Below are 19353 nucleotides of genomic sequence, written 5' to 3' on the forward strand. Positions count from 1 at the left end.
CCTTGCATGGGCAGCTTTATGTGACGGGACATTTTCTTTAAATAAAAGTGGGCTAAAAAGCCTTAAAAAAAGAAAGCGAGTTGCTGTGTGCGTGTAACAAAGCTCTACCATTTGAAGCAAGTTCCCACAATATCTACAAATATATGTTGCGCTCCTAAATACTTCTCAATAAATAATAATTTAATTATTACCATTAAATTAATTCAAATTATGATACAAATAACTAATAAAAGTGTATAAATACCAAAAAATATTTAAATAGGTAGTTTCAACTAATCAATCTCCTCCAAATAAATATCAAAATAATTCCACATGAAATACTCCTCTAAAATATTTTACCAAGTGCTCATAAATCATCTATTAGTGACATGATGTACTTACTAATACCCTCAATTTCATTTATATTCATAATACCCTCATTTAATATAATAAAAATAGTAAACCAACTAATAACCCTCAACTAAAACGCATTTAAATGATCCCCCATAAATAAGAATAACCAAATGCTCATAAATAATTAGTAGTGATTAGTATGAATCCAAATATCATCAAAGTAATAGTCCCATGGAATAAACAATTGTTTATATATAGTGACTTGGTGCTTGTTGTTCTTCAATTTGTGACTTTTGTGAATCCTTCAAATAGTGAAGATGTGCGCTCACCTCCTTTGATGCCTGCAATTAGGCTATACACACTTTAAAACCCCCTGATGAAGCCACGTGATTGGAGGCGTAACGCCTAGGGGAGGGGCTATGTCATCACTCGGAGAGGAGCCGCACAACACGATAGGTGGCAGGTGTATGACTCAGAGGCCAGCAGAGGTTTTCCAGTGGGATATTGCGTTACTTAAACCTGTCTAACGTGAGTTTAATACTTGGATGGTGGGAATAAAAAGTTTTAAAAGGTAAAGCACCATGTCCTCTATTTCTTCCTGCATGCGGAGTAACACAAGGAGAGGATAATTAGGAGGTCTGGGATAACAAAAGGAGTGTGTAATCCCTGAGGGGATAATCAGCCACCAGAGGATACATCCATTACTCCTAAAGGAAGGATCTCCCTATTTCACCAGCAAAAGTATATGTCTAGCAGGTTCCAGGGAAAGTGAACCGAAAGTGTGTATAGCCTAATTGCAGGCATCAAAGGATGTGAGCGCACACCTTCACTATTTGAAGGATTCACAAAAGTCACAAATTGAAGAACAACAAGCACCAAGTCACTATATATAAACAATTGTTTATTCAATGGGACTATTATTTTGATGATATTTGGATTCATACTAATCACTACTAATTATTTATGAGCATTTGGTTATTCTTATTTATGGGGGATCATTTAAATGCGTTTTAGTTGAGGGTTATTAGTTGGTTTACTATTTTTATTATATTAAATGAGGGTATTATGAATATAAATTAAATTGAGGGTATTCGTAAGTACATCATGTCACTAATAGATGATTTATGAGCACTTGGTAAAACATTTTAGAGGAGTATTTCATGTGGAATTATTTTGATATTTATTTGGAGGAGATTGATTAGTTGAAACTACCTATTTAAATATTTTTTGGTATTTATACACTTTTATTAGTTATTTGTATCATAATTTGAATTAATTTAATGGTAATAATTTAATTATTATTTATTGAGAAGTATTTAGGAGCGCAACATATATTTGTAGATATTTCCAACACAGTTGTAGTTATGTGTTTCATGTTTGCGATCCTCTAGCAATTATCACACCTGTGGCTCGCAAGTCACTCTGATTCATCTGTAAGAGTTCCCACAATACACACATGCCCCAGGGCCCATATGTAATTGATGGTTCCAGTAATGATGGTATCCTCAGAGGGAGATTATCCCTAAATGGTGATCTAGGACCGAGACCATAGGAGACTGACCCAAAGTCACCAATAGCGATCCGAATTATAGAGATTATTGGAAACCAAAAAATAGCTTGTAGATTGATTATGGACATATAGTATATATAGATGGCAGTTAATTGTCTCAATCCACTAAGTAAAAAAAGTAAAGTTCATTTTTTGAACATAGGTGTGGTCATCTTAATGACATCAGATGGTCAAGTTTAAAGCAGTTCAGCAGACATTAAAGTGACGGGTTGCCCTTTTAGTGCAGCAGTGGACATCCAGGACAAGACGGTAAGTTCATCACCAAAATAGGCATGAAGAGCTCAGGACCAGGCCAGAAAAAGTATGGGGAATTTTAAACTCACTAATGGTGCAACTGCAATCTGGGAGCTGTTACCATTATCATCCACCTGGCCTATTATGAGTAGGTCTGTGCAGTAGTATACATCATTGCCATCATAGTCCCATAGCTGGTCAGGGCAGTGGGAAAATATACAGTCTTACCAGTCCACAACCGTCTCGGTATTAACACTGTATGTGTTCCAGGTCTGCTGATATGCAATAAACTTTCAGGACCACAAATTGCTGATCAATTCTCCCTCCTCATGTGCCATCGAGGCTTGGCTTGGGGGCGGGGAAGTGTGACATCACCTGATGCCTTGTGACATCAACGCGTTTCACTTACGTACAAGCGTAGCTTCGTCAGGACAATATGCAGGCGACGTAATTACTCCTTTCATATGATGGTTCATCCCGCCCATATCAGCACTGTATACTTTTCTTAAAGGAAACATTGTGTTATTTATACCTGACTGGTTAAAAGGTATCGTTTGTCAGCTAATTAGAAATGAAATAGAACATAGCCTTACTTTAGCTCAGCAGTTGTTTCAAAAACATGGGTGATCTCTACACCCCCTAGTGGCATCATAGTAATCAAATTAATCTCTAAATATGGGGGAACAATAGAGTCAAATTTAAAAAAAGAAAAGAGAGATCACAAACCATTATTCTTCTAAAAAGACCTGGAGATTCAATTCCGTATTAAAGCCCAATGAGGCCAGTGATCTTAATTCATATATCCACCATTTTTCTTTCCTAAGTAAAACTGTATTGAAATCTTCACGTCTTTGGGACAACTTTAATACAAAGATACCCTTTATTTTCATCGCCTCTGAACTACCTCCATGAAATTTCCTAAAATGTTTAGCAAGTGGCTTCTTCAAATTTTTAGGGTCCTTCTCTTTAATCTCCCATATATGTTCACCTATTCTAACTTTTAGTTGTCTTTTGGTCTTACCAATATAGATTTTATCACAGGCACAGGTGATCATATACATTACCCTAGTTGTAGAACAATTAATTAAGTCTCTAATTTGAAAACTTTTTTTCATTCATAGAGTCCTTGAAAACATTAGTTCGATCCACATAATGACAAATTTGGCATCTCCCACATGGGAACATTCCCCTAGTCCTGGGGTGTTCGGAGAACCATTCAATAGATGAAGTCTTAATAAATTCAGAGTGGATCAAAATGTCTCCAAGATTCTGTGCCCTTCTAGCCACCATCTGTGGGGATTCCCCCACAATGGTTTCTAACCCAGTGCTATTAGAGAATATATCCCAATGATTTGAAAGATTTCTCTTACTTATCCCATTGGGAACCAAATGAGGTAGTCTAATCAGAAATTGATCGCCCTTGCGGTGTTTTTTTTAGCTAGGAGGCTTTTCCTATCATAATTGGCAACCTTCCTTTTAGCTCTATGTAGTTGCCTGTGTGAATGTCCCCATTCCTGCAAACTGGCATATAAAGCCCTAGCCTCTTTTTTGCAATCAGTTTTTTTCATACAGTTTCACTTAATATGAAGAAATTGGCCTATAGGTATCCCATTTTGTAGTCAGGGTGGATGGAGACTATCGGCTTGTAGTAGGGTATTTGCTGCTGTGTCCTTACAGTGAGTACAGGTCACTAGGCAGCCCTCTTCTATAGCCCCCCTGCCCCAAAGCACCCCCCATGTTGAGGGCATGTGGCCTGGTATGGTTCAGGAGGGGAGGGGGCACTTGCTTGTGCCCCCCCCCTTCCTGACCTGCTGCATGCTCGGATAAGGGTCTGGTATGGATTTTGGGGAGACCCAAAAACGTTTTGTCATGAAAAACCCTCAAAATCCAAACCAGACTCAAAGGGTTTGATATGGATGGAGGGGTGGATCCCATGTCGTTTTTTTTTTAATTGCAGGCAATTTTTCTTTTTTAAACATTCAGCTGTCAGTGAGGAACCCCGCTGACAGCTGATGACTCATGGGTTGTTAGGGACTCTGCGGCCACCCATTCCTTAACTATCCATGACAGTACTGACAGATACCAGAACATTCCACATGCCTGGACCACTACTTAATTACCGCATGCATCTAATTATTTATTTAATTTCGTGAATTGACTTTAAGGTCTTTTATTGCGGTATTTACCAACTGTTTTTGCTATTTTTGGTAAATACCGCCTACTAGCAATAGCGAATTGACATTTTCAGTGTCGCATGCGATATGTGGTCATGTGACTGACTTAACTCATGCGCCAAGCTTTAGTGAATTGTGCCCAGGGTTATGCTATTTTTTCATTGCCCTAGTCCAGTTAGCTGTGGTTTGACATACTGAAATAGCAGCCATAGATAGTTGTAAGGCTGGACTTTCCAGGGTAAAGAATTGTAATATACTGTAGATGCAGAGAATTGAGCTTTTGTAAAATAGGCTGCTTGTTAGGGCTAGGGTTGGATGCTGTAGCTGGTATTTAGACTGGTTCCTGTTCTCATGCAAGGGATGCTATTTTAAGTTGTCTATCTTTCACCTGCTGTTTTGATTTGGCTACCTTTCTCCTATTCTCTGCCAACGAGGGTATTCCCCTGTGGGGTACTCAAAGAGTAGAGTAAAGGGCAGGAGAAGGTGTCTTATAAGGGCTTTAGGTAGAAGTGGCTTTAAACTGTGCAACCAGTGGTGTGATGTAATATCTGTCCATCCACCTGAGACTGAGCTCAGAGTAGACCAATTTTACGACCAAGTATAAAAAAGTTTACTCACATTATATGGTAACAGTCAAAAATACAGGGAGACCCTGTTTACTACACTGGGCTATATATAAAGTTCAGGCTTCGCTTGTCATGGTGCATGATGGGCATACCCATGAAGGGGTCTTCAGGGACCACATTCCATTGTGATGGACTACCCTGTGGCTAGGTCAACATGCTGCACCAAGTGCCAAGGTGAGCGCTTTATGCAGGATCCAGTGACTGAAGCAACTTTACAGGTGGTCCCCACAGCACAGGGTCTGAGTGCAGTTCTCAAAGTTCTACCGAGGTTGAATAGAAATACTGTAGATAGATGAAATGAAAATTTATTTTCATTTCGGAGCTCGGAGAATATTTTCACTTTGATACATTGCATACGTTTCACTTTCTGGCCAGTGCAGAGTTTCTCTAATTGTTGTTTTGTACATTTCTAAAACACTGCCAGCAAACACCTGGTGATAAAAAACTAATGTGTTTGTTTTTATTGAATTTATCTCTTTTTTTTTTTTGCAGTATTTATCTCACTATTTTAACAAATGTGTGGTATTTACTTCACATTCGATATTTTACTTTGATGAACTGACTCTTATATTATCTCATGCGATATTTTTGAAAAACTAGTTACGTGACCTTCATATCCCATGCAGTAACCTTTAGTGAATTGACCCCATAGTGGGTTTTTGTTTTACAGGTGATATTTCTGTGAGTTTATATTTTTGGGTATGATTGTTTTTATTTTGTGTTGCTAGGACCTGTTTTATTTTTAGAGTTATTGACCATCTATTGTGGAAGCCATCTTTTGATGTTAGTAAACCACTACATAGTTTCAAAAGAACATAAAAAGTTTAAAAACCATTTCCATCAATAATACCCTATCAGCCAAATTCCCTTTGTCCAATTTTCACATATTAAAAATAATTTAGGCATATACAGGACCTTAAAAAAACCCAGTTTCACCGAAAAAGAGGAGGAGTAAGAGGGTTGAGAGGCTATTGGGGAGAAGGAATAGAAGACATCAACATACCCACTGTTAGGGACCGACCAGCGGTATCCTGTAGCGCTCCACAGACCGGGATTCCCCGGGGAGCGGAATCTAAGCTCCGACCTGCTTGTTCACCAGAGCCCCTGATGGTGGGGATGGACTTGGAGCAGGCCGAAACCAGGTCGCGGCCCCTGGGTGCAACCAGCTGTGGTAGAGGCACTTGCTGGTGGTACGTAGCAGGTGAGAGCCTGATGTGAAGAGGTGGAGTGGGCGAAGTCAGACAGGCCAGGTCGGTAACGGTGGAGGCAGAACGGTACAAAGCGGCAGGCAGAAGAATAAACGGGTCACAGGCCAGGTTCAGTAACAGGAGGTCAAACGTACAGATTAAGACAGGAGAATGGTCAGACAAGCCAGGAATCAGAGCAGGAGACAGTCAATGGATCAGGGTCAGGCATTGCCAGCAACAAGGCAATCTCACAGGAACACAGGATAACAGGAAAAGACCATACGGCAATTTGAGCATAGTCAGAGCCTGTTTAAATAGGGCGCCCTGCGCTCTCATTGGTGCCAGGAGCGCATCCGCGATCGCGAGTGCGCATGCACGACCGCCGTCGTGGGCACCCAGGTCCTAGTGCCCGCACGCTAGTGCGCCCCGGCATACCGTGCATGCGCGGACTCGCACGCCTCGGTAAAGCCTGGGGTCCCTGACATTGCCCTGCCTCTACGGGCAGCCGGATGCCCAACCGATTTCTCCTTTGAGGCTGGTTGTGAAGAAATTCCTGAATCAATCTAGGAGCATGGACATTTTGCGCAGGTTCCCACGAATTCTCTTCTGGCCCATAGCCTTTCCACTTGATGAGGTATTGACCACCCCTCCTCCTGCAGTCAATAATCGCTTCTACCTCGAATTCCTCTTCTCCATCAATGTCTATGGCCTCTGGGGGTCTAAATCTACGATCTGAAAAAGGATCTGGTACTGCGGGTTTCAACAGAGACACATGAAAAACAGGGTGTATTTTAAAAGATTCGGGAAGTGCCAGCTTATACGCAACTTCATTGATCTTACATTCTACTCGGAAAGGGCCCACAAATTTGGGTGCCAATTTCCTTGATGGGCATGCCAATTTCAGATTGGTCGTTGCCAACCAAACTTGGTCCCCTGGGTGCACAACCAATTCCCCTCTTCTTCTTTTATCAAACATTCTCTTACTATCCTCCTGGGCCTTTGCCATGGTCTCCTGTAACAATTTGTTATTGGTCGTAAAGAAATTTAGGGTCTCTTGAGCTGCTGGAACTGAGTTTTCCGGGATCATATCAGGCAGGAAAGAGTGATGGAACCCATAGTTGGCAAAGAATGGGGACTGCTTAGTGGCAGAGTGGCATGCATTATTGTAAGCAAATTCTGCTAGGGGCAAGAGTGCCAGCCAGTTATCTTGGAGGAACGATGTGTAACACCTAAGGTACTGTTCTAGCGTTTGGTTGGTTCGCTCCGTCTGTCCTTTTGTTTGCGGGTGATATGATGAAGAGAAGGATAGTTTGATTTCCAACCCTTCGCACAAGGCCCTCCAAAACCTTGAAGTGAACTGGACACCCCGATCCGAAACGATATTCTTCAGTACTCCATGCAGTCTTACAATTTCCTTAATAAACACTTGTGCTGTTTCAGAAGCAGATGGTATACCTTTCAATGGAAAAAAGTGAGCCATCTTAGAAAGACAGTCCACCACCACGAAGATTGCAGTATGATTCTGTGATGGCGGTAGTTCCACAACAAAATCTATCGAGATCATGCTCCAGGGTCTGTCGGGCACCGGCAATGGTCGCAACAGGCCCCAAGCCTTGTCCCTGGTGGGCTTATTCCTGCTGCAGACAGCACAGGACTTGACGTACATTTCACAGTTCTTGGCCATACTTGGCCACCAAAACATATACGTCGGACCAAGTCCAAGGTCTTGTGTACCCCAAAGTGACCTGCTAATGGATGGTCGTGGCAATAGCCCAAGACCAGAGCTCGAGTCTCTTTAGGTACCAGGATCTGCTCCCCCCCCCCTCCACAAGAGACCTTCTCTGCTCTGTAATGAGACTCCAGGTAGGTTAGGGGCCCCTGTGGATGCAGCCTGTAACTTAGACAGGAGCTCGAACTGTAACAGTAAGAAACTACCTGCCGGCAAGATGGTATCTGGTTTGGCCGTTTCTTCAGGGTCTTCAAACATCCGGGAGAGGGCATCAGGCTTGGTATTCTTAGACCCAGGACAATAGGTTATATGCAGGGTGAATCTTGAGAAAAATAACACCCATCTTGTCTGAGGCGTTTAGCTGTCCTCAGGTATTCCAAGTTTTTATGGTCTGTGTAGACCAGAATGGGATGCAAAGCTCCTTCCAACAAGTATCTCCACTCCTCTAATGCCGTCTTGATTGCTAACAACTCCCGATCCCCAATATCATAATTTCTGACGGGGAGAGTTTCCTAGAAAAGAAGGCGACTGGGTGCATCTGCTCCTTTACACCTACCCTTTGAGACAGTATTGCTCCTACTGCATTTTCTGACGCATCTACCTCTAAAATGTAGGGCAGCGATGCGTCAGGGTGGCTTAGAATGGGAGCTGCCGTGAACAGTTTCTTCAAGGACTCAAAGGCGGCCTGTGCCTCTGGTGTCCACTGGAAGCGTACCCCTATTCTCGTAAGTTGGGTGATTGGAGTTACCAGGCCCGAGAAATTCTTAATGAACTTCCTGTAGAAATTGGCGAAGCCAATAAACCATTGAACCCCTTTCTTATCCGTGGGAACTGGCCATTCTAAGATCGCAGAGATCTTCTGGGGATCCATAGCAATTCCATTGGTGGAAATGATTAGCCCCAAAAAAGGAATACTATGCTGCTCATCAAAGCTACATTTCTCGGCTTTGGCATAAAGCCCGTGCTTGCGAAGTCGCTCCAGTACACTCCTGACAGGACCCCTATGTGTCTCCAGAGATGAGGAAAAAATCAGAATATCGTCCAAGTATACGATCACATAAATATCCAAGAAATCTCTAAAAATATAATTTACAAAATGTTGAAATGTGGCCGGTGCATTGCATAACCCGAACGGCATAACTAAGTGTTCGAAGTACCCGAACCGAGTGCGAAAAGTGGTTTTCCACTCATCCCTTTTGCGTATGCGGACCAGATTGTAAGCTCCCCTGAGATCTAATTTAGTAAAAACAGAAGCCATCTTTAGCCTTTGAAATAATTCAGGGATTAAGGGAAGGGGATACCGGTTCTTTACTGTAATTTTATTCAGATCCCTATAATCCACACAGGGCCTCAGGAACTGGTCCTTTTTTTCCACAAAAAAGATTCCAGCCCCGGCCGGTGATGTGGAAGGACGGATGAATCCCTTCCGAAGGCTTTCATCAATGTATTCTTTCAATGTACCCAACGGTCACTCTGACAACGGGAAGATTCGGCCAAAGGGAATTTGAGATCCTGGGAGGAGGTCAATGGGACAGTCATAAGCCTGATTCTGAGGGAGAATATCTGCTCCTCGTGGGCTGAAAATGTCAAGGAAATGGTGATAGGCAGGAGGAACAATTTTTGCTAGGTCAGTATCCGTGTTCACACACTACAGAGTCGGGGGGCCTAGTGGGGACCTTAGGAGGAAATGATCCTGACAGTAGGATGAATGAAACTGGACAGATCCAGTTCTCCAGGCAATTTGGGGATCATGCGCTCGTAGCCAGGGGAGCCCCAAAATTACTGGAAATAAAAGGGACGCAATGGCGTCCAAGCGGAGGAGTTCCTGATGATGGCCCACCACTGTGGTGTATATAGGAGGGGTCTCACGATCTACCAACCCTGATTTAATTCGAGAACTGTCAGCCAGGAAGATGTTCAGGCCTCGCTCCTTGGACAGTAACAGAATCTGCTGTTGAGCTGCAAAGCTAAGTTCAATAAAACAGCTACAGGCCCCTGAGTCAATAATGGCCGTCACTTATACGGTTCTTCCTGGGAGCTGAAAAGAGATTGGTACAGCTAAATGAGTGGGATTATCTAAGCAGACCGGAGACATAGCAAAAATAGAAGAGCACTTACGGAGCTTCTCTGGACAGGAGCGCACCATGTGACCTGCTGTTCCGCAGTAGAGGCACAGATTGTTCATCCGGCGTCTCTAGCGTTCTTCAACCGTGAGAGAGGGCCACATCAGTCCGATCTGCATGGGCTCTGTTCCATCAGATGGTTCTGAATTCAGGTTACTGACTGCAGGGTTTGGCAGGACCGGCACTCGTGGCAGCATCCATGTTGGTCTTAGCCCCTGACCGGACCTCTCCTGCCTTCATTCCCGTAATCTACGGTCAATCTGGATAGCCAGGGTGATTAACTTTTCCAAGGAGTCAGGTACTCCCACTCTCGCCAACTCATCTTTAAGAGGGTCAGACAACCCTAGGCGGAACTGATGGCGCAGAGCCACATCATTCCACTGCGTGTCTCCGCTCCAGCGCCTAAATTCAGAGGCGTAATCCTCTGCTGCCCGACGTCCTTGCTGCAAGGAATGTAGGGCTGCCTTGGCCGAAGCAGCTCGCTGCGGGTCGTCGTATAGCTGTGCCATCGCTTTAAAGAATGCAGTAACAGAGTTTAAGTGTGGAAGGTGAGCCTCCACCTCCAATAGAAGGTGTGCCCAGGCCTGGGGTTCATCCTGCAGTAGAGATATAATGAACCCTACCTTCACAGATTCTGAAGCGAACATCCAAGGTTGTAGGTCAAAATAATGCTGGTAGGAGTTTTGGAAGGCCCTAAACTTCCCTCGATCCCCATTAAAATGCTCGGTTCTGGGAATGGTGAACACTGCTCCAGCGGAAGGTTCTGTGGGGTCCCTGGCAGGAGGTAAACTAACCGGGTCTGATGCTATGATAGCAGGTGCGGCTAGGGTCTGGACACGTCCCTCCAGATGCTTATATCCTTCCTCTAGCGTTTTAACAGCTTGAGTGAGCGCCGCCAGGTGTTGACACATCTCTTCCCAGGGAGAAGGTCCTCTACCAGACTCAACCATGGCCGTATGGTTCTGTTAGGGACCGACCGGCGGTATCCTCTAGCGCTCCACAGACCGGGATTCCCCAGGGCATGGAATCTAAGCTCCGACCTGCTTGTTCACCAGAGCCCCTGATGGTGGGGATGGACTTGAAGCAGGCCGAAACCAGGTCGCGGCCCCTGGGAGCAACCAGCTGTGGTAGAAGCACTTGACGGTGGTACGTAGCAGGTGAGAGCCTGATGTGAAGAGGTGGAGTGGGCAAAGTCAGACAGGCCAGGTCGGTAATGGTGGAGGCAGAACGGTACAAAGCGGCAGAAGGATAAAAGGGTCACAGGCCAGGTTCAGCAACAGGAGGTCAAAGGTACAGGATAAGACAGGAGAATGGTCAGACAAGCCAGGATCAGAGCAGGAGACAGTCAACGGAGCAGGGTCGGCAACAAGGCAATCTCTCAGGAACACAGGATAACAGGAAAAGACCATACGGCAATTTAAGCATAGTCAGAGCCTGTTTAAATAGGGCGCCCTGCGCTCTCATTGGTGCCAGGAGGTAAAGCCTGGGGTCCCTGACACCCACTGATGCCACTGATTATTAGCCAAAATGTTAAGTTACATTCCAAACACTGGTCCCTCTTGTTGCTGCTGCTGCTAATTCCCCTTTTCAAGTTTAATGACGCTTCCTCCTCTTTGCACCTTTCTTCCTTCCCTTTATTTGCTTTGCAAAAAAAAATTTTTTTTAGGAAAACACTTCTCTTTGTCACTTTTGTCTCCACATTTAGGTCTGTGGACACTGGCAATAAACTGTAGTATAACAGATGAATTGTTTTCCTTCCCAAATCTAAGGGGTCAGTACTCTAATTTTTATAGATAAACAGCTGTCTGTGTCTTCTGTCTCTGCCTGTTGGTGCTATGGTACTGCAAGCCATTTTTTCCATCCCTAAATGCAGCTGCCTACACATGTTGTTTCTGCATTTAGGCCTGTTTGCAATTCCTTGAAATGATGGTGCCACTGGACAGCTTCTATCCAAGCACACCTGAGGGCTTTAGCTCAAGTTCTTTTAGTAAAATATTGGGGATATGTTATTGTGATCTCAATAATGATGTGTGCTAGGCATAACACACATATGGATATAGTACTTTTCATGTGACTTCAAATGCAATCTTTTGTATGTCTGTAAGCTTTTTTGTGTTGACCCTGTGGGGTTTATTTACTAAAGCTGGAGAGTGCAAAATCAGATGCACTTCTGTATAGAAACCAGTCAGCTTCCAGGTTTTATTGCCAAAGCCTAACTGAACAAGCTGAAGTTAGAAGCTGATTTGCTACCATGCACAGGTGCACCAGATTCCGAGTCCACCAGTTTTAATAAATCCCCCTCCCCATGTAACTGTTCTGATTGACTGTAAGGTTTTGTGACATCTCAAAATCTTTCTTGATTGAAAAAAAATATTGGGGATAGGGGGATGAAGGGAATAATTTTCCAGTGTTTTGTTGTGAATACTGTTTTTTTACACTTACATTCATGTGAAAAAGTAAGTACATCCAATGGAAATTGTTAACATTTTCAACATATTTGTATAGACAAATATTCATTTAAATAGTGCTCTAAATGAAGGAAAATGCAGATTTGCCATGTGAAAAAAGTAAGTACCCCCCTTAAATTATTTCCATAATGGAGTTTGTTAAACAATTAGTTATTGTACACAACAGATATGAGCAATCAGAAATACAAGAAATAAACCAAAAGACAGCAGGCTTACGAAGGTCACCATATATATGCAACAAAACAGTATAAACAAGGATAACACAAACACAAAGAAAATAACTATGCGTGGTTCCCCAAAGGCCCTGTGAGGGGGGCCTAGGACCTTAACAGTAGATGTTTTAATCCCATTCCATAAATCTACTGAAACTTCCTGGACAGGTCACACCAGTATATTATCCCCTCTATCCTGCACCTGCCCAGGGTTGCCACAAAAGAGTCCAAGCCAAACAGGAGAGCCAACCCTTGCCATTAGCCCCTTACCAAGGCTCCAGGGAGAGCGCACACAAAAAAAAAAATGGTGTGGGGGTCAAGAGACAGAGTAAACAGGCAACAGAAAAAGGAAGAAAAGGAGAGGGAGCTAAATCTGAGGGCAAGTACTAGAGGGAGGGGGGCAGGAAAAGAAAGTTCAAAGAGGGACATGCAAGGGATGCAGGTGGAACCTTTCATATATAAACCTCAGTTATACAGTGTCTGGTGTTCTCTTTGCAAAAGATGAGCGTGGTGTCATCATGCCATAATCAAAAGAGATCTCAAAAGTCCTTTAGAAAGGAGGTTGTGGATGCTTTGGAGTCTGGAAAGATTGACAAATTATTTTAATTCAATCATTACACTGTAAGGAAAATAATCTATAAGTGTCAAAGATTTAAATTTTTCAGGATTGGCTGGCCCAGCAAATTCAGTGAAGAGCTGATCATTTGATGGTAAAATAATGGCCCGTAGACACGATAAGAATACTGTACGAAAATTTCAGTACAAGGTACGATCAGTCAATTATCTGATTGTTAGTATACTTCTTTCAAAAGCCAATTCCAACTTTTCGGATGACACAAGCCGAAGGTGCAAGCAAGAAAATGTTTATCATACGTGAAAACAATGTCTGATTTTCGTACTAGGCTTAAGTCTCCAAGAACCCAAACTTTAATTGAGTTAACTCTTGCAACAGTTGGTGGTAAAGTGCATGCATCTACAATCAGAAACAGACTGCACAAATTTAACCTGCATGGGAGGTGTGCCAGGAAAAAGCATTTGCTTCAAAAGAACAGGAGAGCAAAATTACAATTTGTAATTGAACATATAGGCAAATAGAAGACCTTCTGGAACAATGTGCTGTGAACTGATGAATCAAAGATTAAAAGTTGTTTGCGCACAGAAATAGTAGACATGTTTTGCACAACCTGAAGACGTTTCAGAAGAGCTACAAACCAACTATGAAGCATGGTGATGAAAATGTTATGGTTTGGGGTTGTTTTGTGGTTTCAGGGCCTGGGCAGCTTGCAATTATCAATTGAATTTTCCACCATATCAAAGTGTTTTTTTCCCTGTTTGGAAGTGGAAAAATGGAAATTTTTGGAAAGATTAAAAAAAAAATAATCATGGTGTAGTTTTACAAACAAAGTCATTTTGTTTATTTCTTTTGCTTGTATTGGTTTGACGCAAAAAAGTGGAGACACAAAAAGCCAAATCGGACACGTTCCATGCAAAACCCCAAAAATGGACTGGACAAAATTATTGGCACCCTCAATTTAACGGGTTCCCGTCCGGCCTATGGCCGAATGGCGGCCGGCAAAAACCCTCGTCCCTCCGGGTGGACGCCAAATGGCGTCCTTTCAGGCATGTGCAGTTTGCATGCCAGCAGAGCCGTGCAGCAGTGCGATCTGTCACCGACCGTGTACCTCGGACACGGTTGATGACAGATCTGTGTACCGACCCTGTTGCCAGTACCATGTGACCTGCTGTGGCCAATCACAGCAGGTCACATGACAGTTGTATACAATGGATGGCTTCCATTCATGCCATCCATTGTATACAAGTGTGGCTACCTGTGAATGGTCACAGCGATCACATGTACAAGCTAGGCCAATCACAGCCCAGCTGTGTCATGTGATTAGCTGTGGCCAAATCACAGTTAAGAAAAAAGCAAATCCTGAATGAATCGATTTCATTCAGGTAAATGCTTGCTTATAGAAAAGTAATTCTTTGCTATAGCAAATTGTGTAAAAAAAAATAAAAATATCTAGATCACTTTCCCAAAGTAGTACAATGTTACTATGGTAACATTTTAGTACTTTGGTCATAGTGAAATATGAAAAAAAAATCTTAAAGAGATAAAAATGTAACAAAAATAATTTAAAAAATTTTTTTTTTAAATTCTTTTTTTTTTCATACTGTCATCAGTGTCCCTGATCACCGCCATGCCAGTTATATGATGACACTGTACTGCACTGGTGACAAAAAAATTACAACTTCAAAAAACTCACCATGCCTGTTATGAAATACATCGGACTGTCTACTTTGCAAAAAGGGGTCATTTGGGGGATATCTGTACTGTTCTGACATTCTTGGACCTCAAGAAATTAGATTGGCCGTCAGTACTTCAGGACTGATCAATATTCAGATATATACCATAGTTTGTGAACTCTAGAACTTTCCTACAGACTAAATAATAAATACTATTTTGGGTTATTTTCAACAAAGACATGTAGCAGAATACATTTTGGCCTAAATTTATGAAGAACAATTATTTATTTGCAAACTTTTATAAAAGAAACAAAGAAAAACGTTTTTTTGCAAAATGTTTGGTCTTTTTTTGTTAATTTAGCAAAAAATAAAAACTCCAGCGGTGATTAAATACCACCAAAAGAAAGCTCTAGTTGTGTGAAGAAAATGATAAAATTTTAGTTTGGGAACAGTGTTGTATGACCGCGCAATTTGTCATTCAAAATGTGAGAGCGCTGAAACCTGAAAATTGGCCTGGACAGGAAGAGGGTAAAAGTGCCCTGTATGGAAGTGGTTAATATTTGGTAGAACACCCCTTGGAAAAAGAATTGAAATCAATTGCTTCCTGTAACCATCAATGAGCTTCTTATACCTCTCTACTGGAACTTTGGACCACTCTTCTTTCGCCAACTGCTGCAGGTCTCTCAGATTGGAAGGGTTCCTTTTCCCAACTGCTGTTTTGAGATCTCTCCATAGGTGCTCTGTGGAATTGAGATGTGGACTGATTGCTTGCCAGTTCCATATTCTCTAGTACTTTGTCATAAACCATTTCTGGGTGCTTTTTGACGTGTTCTTTGGGCCATTGTCCTGATATAAGACCCATGACCTCAGGCGGAGACCCAACTTTCTGACACTGGGCCCTACATTGCACCTCAGAATTCTTCGGTAGTGTTCAAATTTCATAATGCCATGTACACGGTCAAGACATCCAGTGCCTGAAGCAGCAAAGCAACCCCAAAACCTCAGTGAACCTGTGCCATGTTTGACTGTAGGGATTGTGTTCTGAAAATAGTAGAATGATGGTCTTTACCAAAACCTGTAATTTTGTTTCATCTGTCCACAGCACATTCTACCAAAAGGATTTTGGCTTCCTCAGGTAAGTTTTAGCCAACTCCAATCTAGCATTTTTATGTTTCTGTGTCAGCAGTGGAGATCTCCTGGGTCTCCTACCATAGCGTTTTTTCATTCAGATGGCGACGTATAGTGCGAGCTGACACAGTTGTACCCTTTGTTTAGAAGGTCAGCATGAATTTGTCTGGAAGTTGATCTAGGCTCTTTGTCCACCATTCGAACAATCTTTCATTGCAATTTTTGATCAAGTTTTTCTCTTTCGTCAATGTCCAGAGAGGTTGGCTACAGTGCCATGGGCTGTAAATGTCTTGAAAATGCTGCGCACAGTAAACACAGGAACATTAGGATCTATTAATTGATACAGGTGAGTTTAATAACAAATTACAGGAGCATCACAAACTTGCAATTATTTCTTACAATTTTGAGAAGGTGCAAATAATTATGTCCAGTCCATTTTTGGGGTTTTGTGTGGAATGTGTCAGATTTGGCTTTTTCTTTCTCCACTTTTGTGTCACACCAATACAAACAAAAGAAATAAACATGAGAATGCCTAAACATTTGTAATTGCAACAATTTTCTGGGAGAAGTGTGCCTGGTTTCTATTGTCATGTTCAACAATAGCCTACCTAGAGGTCCTCCAAACGACTACAACTTGCCATAAGAATTCACCCTCTAACAGCTTCAATGCAATTATAAGGAAAGTTCAAGTTCACCAAATGGTTTGATGATTTTGACAAATTCTGGGCCCTTGAAAATATGGCAAGTTGACTCAACACTACTTTCTTCCTGTCAGGCTCCCAAAGCAAGGCTAACAACGTTGCAAAGTGCAACACTGGTTGACAGTGCTGTCCTTTCTCCTCTCCAGCTTTCAGTGCTGCTTTCCATGAAAATACAGGAAGTTTCTGTAAAGACGATAAATATAATGATCTCATACCCTGAATAAAGGGTGACATTTATAAAAAAAAAATAAAACCAAACTACAGATAAACTACATATGGTACGATACTTATGACCATATAAACATTTTCCAGATTTTACACATCTTATATTAATTGTGTCAACTAACTTATCAAAAATCAATGCTTTAAGATCACCTCTTAAATTACTACATAGGTTCTGAAGACCAATATGTTAAGGCCAGGTAGAGATTAAGGGTCCCACTAGCCCGCATGCTGCATGTTGCTTGTGGGTATCAATGTGATTCCTGCACCCACAGCCATATCACGTTTCTCTTGTGAGATGTGAGGAGTGCTATTCAATCTGAATCATCTCATCCTGCCCCCGCGATCGTGGTATAGCATTAATAGAGCATGCTAATGTGAAGCAGGGGCTAAAGCAGAACTCGCTTGTTTGTGACTTCAGTGATGGCAAATCAAAGCTGTTTGTCCTCCAGTACACAACCTTCTTCCCCACATCTTCCAACTTTCCTGTTCTCCTGTTTGGCAGCTACTTCCAGTGTAACTCATGTTCATGGATGCAAGCTTCACAACGTAGATTGTCCCAGCCACCTGGATGCATTTCCAGCATCTTACAGGGTGTACACCATAGTGTGCATGCTCCACTGCCGGAGTACACCATTTTAAAAATTGCTACAAAGAAGGGGAAGGTGTTGTTTAGTGAAAGAAAATGCAGTCTCTTCTGCTATTAAAAAAAAAAAAAAAAGCTCCACTTTAAATCCTATAATGAAGCAATTGTAAATGTGTAAATGATAGCATCTATATAATTTATACATGGATCACTTTTTTTTAACTGAAGGGAGGTGTGGAAAATTGCACATTTTACTTTTTGATTAAAACTATTGAGCTCACTTTCTTTGAATTATTCTGTTTTTGTATGTATTATTCTTCTTATTCTTTACTTTACATCTTGCTCATTTACCATAAATATTTTCCAATCAGATATGTCATAGTCTCTTCCTTCGTGGTTTGTCTTTGGTTGGATGGTACCATAGTCACCCCTTTAGTCCTGCTCTGCCATCACTACAGGACATTGAAGCTCAAATGGATTATCAACTCAAACTGCAGGGTTCAGACAATAGCTTCCAACCATGTCTTGGTGTGATATGTGGTGAGATTTTTTTTTTTGCTTTTGATGTTTATTGCTTGCATTTGTTACCTAGTACAATCTAATCAGTAAGTTTTTTGTGTTAGGACCATATTTCCATGGGAACCAGGGAGTTCAATCTACAATATCTCCCTTCTGGGTTATACCTCCAGCTGAGGTTAGAAAAGCATACAATTGTTTGGAATAAGGGTTCTGCGTGTTAATACTTTTAAAATTAATTTTATATATTGCATCCTTTCCTTACAGCACCGCCCAAATGATTATGGAATGCCCATGGAAGTGGATGTAACATACATGCAGGACAGCTTCTTAACCAGTGATATCTTGCATGACATGGTAAATACATATATGTTTATATTGACACAACCACAATTTCTTTACTTCAGAATTATTTATTAATGGGTTTTCACAAAAACTTTATTTTTATTTTTTTTATAAACTATATCAGCTTGATGTAAATGAGAATATCTTTATGTTAATGCTTTTTGTTTCTTTGTTTGTAATGACGCATGTACATGGGGATTTCCATATATACTCCTACATATGAAGGCTCTACTCTCTATTGTATAGTAGTAAACAGTAGTTCCAATTTACTGCTCCTTTTCAGAATGAAAGTCAAGGGTGTTCACTTGCGAAAGCAGTGGGGAATCTTCTATTAGCATTATAAATGTTTATTTTACAAAATGACTATTCAGTTAGCTTAACCGCTTCCGCGCCGCCCTATAGCAGAAATACTGCTACAGGGCGGTACAGGTACGCAAAATCATGTGTATATATGTGATTCGCACTCCCGCTGTTTTTTGCGGGCTGGGGGGGAAACGCACACCCACGCCGGCCCACGGGTGCCGTGATTTGATCCCCCGAGGAAGCAATCATCTGATTTAGGCCAGTGACGGTCGGCCTAAGTGGGATGATCGATCCCTCTCCTATCAGGGATCTCCCTGTACCTGTGTTTACAGTGAGTAAAACAGCAGATTTTTACAGCTTAGAACACTCCACTTTAGGACACATTTAACCCCTTGATCTCCCCCCCCCCTTTTTCCCCACAGTTAACCCCTTCACTGCCCTTTCACCAGTGTCATTAGTACAGTGTACAGATTGCTTTGCTGATCACTATATTAGTGTCACTGGCGACTTCAGATAGTGTTAGAGCCAGTTTGCGCCCCTTCCAGATAGCGTCAGATTGCCCGTTAGTACACCAGTAATCACATTTAACCCCTTGATTGCCAGGAACACGCTCACATACACAATAAACCTCCATTGGTGGTATAGTGTC

The 19353-nt window shown here is 42.0% G+C and overlaps 1 protein-coding gene across 6 annotated transcripts in view; it reads left to right on the forward strand.

Annotated features, from left to right (window-relative positions):
• The window catches only part of MPND (MPN domain containing), a 303470-nt gene that overhangs the window by 176803 nt on the left and 107314 nt on the right, over nucleotides 1–19353 (forward strand). For all 6 annotated transcript variants that reach the window (XM_089687870.1, XM_089687867.1, XM_089687865.1 and 3 more), the window contains 3 exons: nucleotides 17912–18080; nucleotides 18164–18234; nucleotides 18324–18413. In XM_089687870.1, coding sequence (XP_089543996.1) covers nucleotides 17912–18080; nucleotides 18164–18234; nucleotides 18324–18413 — 330 coding nt within the window. The remainder of the gene's footprint in view (nucleotides 1–17911; nucleotides 18081–18163; nucleotides 18235–18323; nucleotides 18414–19353) is intronic.

The sequence above is a fragment of the Staurois parvus genome, unplaced genomic scaffold (genome assembly GCF_062004578.1).
Source record: "Staurois parvus isolate SC_StPar_1 unplaced genomic scaffold, SC_StPar_1.0 ptg000439l, whole genome shotgun sequence".
Taxonomy (NCBI): domain Eukaryota; kingdom Metazoa; phylum Chordata; class Amphibia; order Anura; family Ranidae; genus Staurois; species Staurois parvus.